The sequence below is a fragment of the Microtus ochrogaster genome, chromosome 2, assembly GCF_000317375.1.
Source record: "Microtus ochrogaster isolate Prairie Vole_2 chromosome 2, MicOch1.0, whole genome shotgun sequence".
Classification (NCBI taxonomy): Eukaryota; Metazoa; Chordata; class Mammalia; order Rodentia; family Cricetidae; genus Microtus; species Microtus ochrogaster.
This window is the reverse complement of record NC_022010.1, coordinates 43145183-43150732: the sequence shown is the minus strand read 5'-3', so window position 1 is coordinate 43150732 and position 5550 is coordinate 43145183. Positions and strand designations below refer to the sequence as shown.

Genomic DNA, 5550 nt, shown 5'->3' with positions numbered 1-5550 from the left:
GAAGGAAAACTAGTGTGGTGGTTTGAAGAGAAACAGCCTCCATAGGCTCAAATATTTGAAAACTTGGTCATTAGGAAATGGTACTACTTGAGAGAGATTAGGAGGTATGGCCTTGTTGGGAGTAGGGGTGACCTTACTGGAGGATGTGTGTTACTGGGGGTGGGCTTTGGGTTTCAAATGCTCAAGCCAGGCCCAGTGGCTCTTTCTCTTCCTGCGAATACAGATGTAGAACTCTGCTCCTCTCCAGGACCTCGTCTGCCTGTGTGCACCATGCTTCCCTCCATGCTACTAATGGATTAAATTCTGATACTCTAAACAAGGCCCAGTTAAATGCTTTCTTTTCTAAGAGTTGCTGCAGTTGTGATGTCTCCTCACAGCAATAGAACACTCACTAAAACAACTGCCTAATATTTGCATTGCTTTATAATAATATATCTAACATCACCCAAGCTATTCCTTCCTATAGGACTTTTAAAAAAAGAGCTGGGCATCACACTGTTGGGGATATTTGGTCACACTGTGAACCCCGAGTTTGCACTTAGATTAGTTAAATAAAATTAACCTTGGGTCAGGAGGCTGAGTTAGCAACTAGTTGACAGAAAGTAATCCTAGAGCATCAGAGGGCACCTGAAAAAGATAGAGGGATGCACCAGAAGGAGCGGTGAGGGATTTGGAGGGGCACAGTTTGCTCGGCGGACTGGAAGAATGGGCCTTTTCAGAGAGCTATCAGTAAGGAGAGAAGGTTAACTAGTTCTCTGAGCTAGCAGGTTTTCACTGCACCCTTTGAATCACAAGTCTTATTTATAATCAGAACAGAGATTTAGTTAAAGCTACCTTTAGTAGCAGCAGCAGAGACAGTGCCGGTGGGACCAGAATTCATGCCAAGCTATGGCCTGAGCAGCTGGGCTGCTGCCAGAGAAGCAGGCCTGTAACTGTGGAGTCACAACTGCTGGCTGAAATAGCAGTAGATTATTAAGGCATGACCACTGTGCCAAAGATAAAACAAAATCACACCATATTTTAATACCAGCCCTTGAGAGGCAGAGGCAAAAGGCCTGGTCTACATAGAGAGTTCCAAGTCAGCCAGGGTTACATAGTGAGGCTCTGTTTCAAAAAAAGAAAAGAAAAAGGAAAATGACAGTCTTATTTTCATTTTGACTTTTTCTAATTTTAATTATGTGTTATATGTGTGTCTGTATGTGTGGGTATGTGTACACCTAAGCATAGTTATTCTCCAAGTGCAAAAGAGGGTGTCAGACTCCCTGGAGCTGGAGTTACAGGTGATTGTGAGCTACCGCACATGGGTATGGGTACTGGGAACCAAATTTGGGTCCTCTGCAAAGCAGCGTGTGTTCCTAACTGCTAGCTGAGCCATTTCTCAAGCCTTTGTTTGGCTTTTGACATGGGGTCTTGCTGTGTAGCCCATGTTGGCCTCTAACCTAAGGTTGTCCTGCCTAAGCCTCCTAAGTGCTGAGATCTCAGGCATGCGCCATCATGCCTGGCTATATCTCTTTTAAATAAAATCATTCCATGGAGGCTAACTATCTAATAAGCATTAAATAAATAGGCCATAACTAAAGATGTCAGTCATTCATGACATCTGGCACGCCATGACATTCATGAGAGAATGCCATGGGAAACAGTGAAATGGTGTGTTTTCTGAGGAAGATGAGTGTTTAGTAAGGACCCTGCAACCTGACTAGAGCTTCATGATTAAGGAGAGCTGCACTGCTGTAAGTCAAGAATCAAAATTTTCTGGGCAGTCTTGGGCCCTTTAATATCTATTTACCCATAGTATTCATCCAACTTTCAAACAAGCTTCTCACTGAGCATGGCAGACTCCGGCTCCACCAATCCTAAAACTAAGAATGCTGTAGCGTCAAAAGCCAATGAAAGAGAGCTAGGGATACAGCTCAATTGGCAGGGTGCTTGCCCTACACGTACTAGGTCCTAGTTTCAACCCTCAGCACCACCATCAGCCAAGAGTGGTTGATGGGAGCTGCAGATCCCTGGCCCCTTGACTTTCTTTGCCTGCGGAGTGAACTGAGCAAAACAACTTGTTTACCTGTGTCTGCAGCTGCTCTGAGCATGAGACCCTGATGGCAGGGGAGTGGGTTCTGGTGAGGCCTGCAGCTGAAAGATCCCGAGAGCTGGGGCATGGCTATCAGTTAAGGATCCCTACATAAGCGTTCCTGGAGCACAATAAATTTGGCACTCTTGTATCAAGAATGACCCGTGTCCCCGTGTCTCTGTCTATCTGTGTGTGTGTGTGTGTATGTTTAAGTCTCCGGCTTAGTTCCGTACCCTCCTGTAGTGCACGCGCTACAAGTGGTAGCGCAGTCTGTGGTCCCAGCACTCACAGCCTGCGGAAGGAGGAGAATCAGAAGTCCACAGTCATCCTCACCTACAAGGGAGCCTGAGGCCAGCCTGGGCTACAGATCCTGTCTTGGTTTCTTTTCTTGGTGCTGTGATAAAAGACTCCAATAAAAGCAATTTAGGGGAGAAAGGGTTTATTCTGGCCCACAGTTCTAGGAACTGTCCATCAAAGTTCTAGGAACAGTCCCCCACAGTTCTAGGAAAGGTCTACCATAGTTCTACCCCCACAGTTCTAGGAATGGTCCCCTATGGTTCTAGGAACAGTCCATCAAAGTTCTAGGAACTGTCCATCAAAGTTCTAGGAACTGTCCATCAAAGTTCTAGGAACGGTCCCCCATAGTTCTAGGAATGGTGCGCCATGGTTCTAGCAACGGTCCCCCACAGTTTTAGGAACTGTCCCCCACGGTTCTAGGGTACCATGCATCATATTGAAGAAGTCACAGCAGCAGGGGCTTGAGGCAGCTGCTCACATGACACCGCAATCACAAAGCAGAGACTGCAGGAAGCATGCTGTCACTCCTCTCCCTTCCTCGAGTTCTACAGTCCAGGATCCCAGGCAGGGGAATGGCTTCAGCCACTGGGATGGGTCTTCCACATTCAATGTAATCAAGAAAACTCCCCCAGGCCTGACCAGAGACCCATCTCTCAGGCGATTCTAGGCTCTACCAAGTTGACAATTAATAGCAACCATCACTGACCTTACAGAAGAAAAGATGCAGTCTATAGGACTGGAGAGATGGCTCAGTCGGTGAGAGCATATTACCCGGAGATCCAGAACCATGATGGGCAGCTCACACCCACCTGTAACTCCAGCCTAGAGGATCTGATGGCTCTGGCCTCTGCACTCACTGAACAAACCCACCATATACACATAATTAAAAATTAAAAAAAAAATGAGGGTTGGGTATGGTGGTGCATGTCTTTAATCTCGGTACTTGGCAGAGGCAGGGTTCTGTAAGTTGGAGGCCAGCCTGGTCTACATAATGAGTTCCAGAACAGCCAAGCTACATAGTGAGACCCTGTCTCTAACTAAAAATTTGAAAAGAAAAATACACAAATGAGTGAATGAATGAATGAATGAATGAGTGAAAAAGAGAACCTATGAAAGAGATCCCAGCTTTGGGTAGAGCCTGCCAGATGCTGCCACCAATGTGAGCAGCACATGTCTGTCTGTCTTCCTTTTTGTTCTGTGACTACAAAAGTTCATTTAACTTGTCCATGGTAGAACATACTGGAATCCTTGTCCCTAGGCCACAGTGGCTCAGAATAAACTTTAAAAAAAACAAAACAAAAAAAAAACTTCCTTTAAAGGCAGAGTCATTATTTTACATTGGGTACTTATGGAGAACACCAGCCCAAGGCCTGCTTTTAATTGTTACACAAGAAACTCACTTCCCAAGCTCAGCTCTTCCTCAGAACGCTTGTCTAACGCTCAGAAGACCACAGCCAAGCCCTCACTGGTTCCCACATGAAAGAGAACACAATCTGGTTTCTCCAATTAACATTCAGCAAAGGGGCCAGAATCTGCGGGCTGGGGATTTAGCTCAGTGGTAGATCAAGGCCCTGAATTCCACCCCCGATAATGAAAACCAAAGAAAAGTGTTACCTGGTGAACAACCCTGTCTACAGAGGGAAGAACATAGCTTAATGCTAAATAAAGCATTGCCTACTGGGCACAAGGCCTTAGGTTCAGCACACACAAATGAAACAAGAAAGGACCCAGAGAATGAAGCTTTGAGATGGGCCTGGTGGCACAGGCCTACAATCTCGGGTACTAGAGATAAGGAGGGCTGCGAATTCAAGGCTTGCTTAGTTAGGCTAGACAGAAAATTCAAACCCAGCCCAGGCAACTTAACAAGACTGTCTCCGAATAACCCGGAGAGCTGAGGTGAGGGCTGAAGGTCTAATCTGCAGTAGAACACTCAGGCAAACATCCAGAACAAGTCAGAGACCTGTGAGTGGGCCAGCATCCGTTCAGCTTCTGGTGCACATCTGTGTGCTACGGTTTCCCGCCAGCCCGCCCGCTCCCTCTTCTCCCTCCCCATCACACCTACCTCTTTGGAGCACCAGGCACATTTGGGGTGAATCAGCAGACACTCTTCACATGAGGTAGCACTTCCACTAGTGCAGATGTTGAGCCCTTCAAAGTGAGATGAAGATGCATTGATTAGTTCCTGGCATAAACATCACTGGCAGGCCTGGAGGGAGGGCTGAGTGGTTAAGAGCACTTGCTGCTCTCCCAGAGAACCAGTGTGTAGTTCCCAGCTCCCACATCAGCAGCTCACCACCAACTCTAGCTCCAGTTCCGAAGAATCAGATGCCCTCTCCTGGCCTTTTACACATGTGCACACACATGAGCTAGCAATAATAATTAATAATAATAAAACATCAGTAATTAAGTCTTTTAGTGCCTGGGAGAGGGACGGGATGGGAGTCACTCCCTTAACAAGTGCGGGGCTAGAGGACCCCAGTGCTAATTTCAGGTCAAGGTTCCTTTGCTGAAGCCAGCACAGTCTCCAGAGTTGCTGCCAAGCACGTGCCTTTACATTAGCAACTCCTACTTCTGCTGTGTCCACGTGGGCACCATCTCTTTTCCCTGTAACTCAACGCATTCTCCCTTGACTGAAGGAAAAGGTCCTTTTACACTTAGAGTACCCAAAATTGGGGGGGGGAAGTGGGAAGGGGAGATTGGTTTCACTTAGGTGTTAAAAATAAAATTCTGAAATCCAATTACTTGGGATACTATCTCATCAAAATCTGTAGCTACTCCATGTCAGCACACACCCCTTAGAGAAGAAGAAACACAATGCTGGTTAAGATAAAGAATCCACCGGTTTAGCAAATCTACTAACAGGTCAAGGAGGAAAAGCCTATGGGTGTCTATTAGGCACTGAGAAAACACTAGGCGGAGTGGCTCATGCCTATAATCCTGGCAGGAGAGTCAGGAGGATCAGTAGCTGGACCAGCCTGAGCTACATAGAGAATTCCAGACTGGCTAAGCTACAAAGGGAGATCGTCTTTCAAAACTCATTTCACGTTTTGTTTTAATGTTGTGTATGCCTTTATCCCGGCATTCGGGAGGCAGAAGCAGACAGGTACAACATCAGCCAGGGCTACAGAATGAGACCTTATCAATGGGAGAGAGGGAGGGAGGGAGGAAGGGAGGGAGGGAGG

At 46.7% G+C, this 5550-nt stretch overlaps 1 protein-coding gene across 2 annotated transcripts in view; it reads right to left on the bottom strand.

Annotated features, from left to right (window-relative positions):
* Nucleotides 1-5550, bottom strand: part of Itgb5 (integrin subunit beta 5) — a 118960-nt gene that overhangs the window by 99371 nt on the left and 14039 nt on the right. For both annotated transcript variants that reach the window (XM_005344871.3, XM_013351687.2), the window contains exon 2: nucleotides 4431-4516. In XM_005344871.3, coding sequence (XP_005344928.1) covers nucleotides 4431-4516 — 86 coding nt within the window. The remainder of the gene's footprint in view (nucleotides 1-4430; nucleotides 4517-5550) is intronic.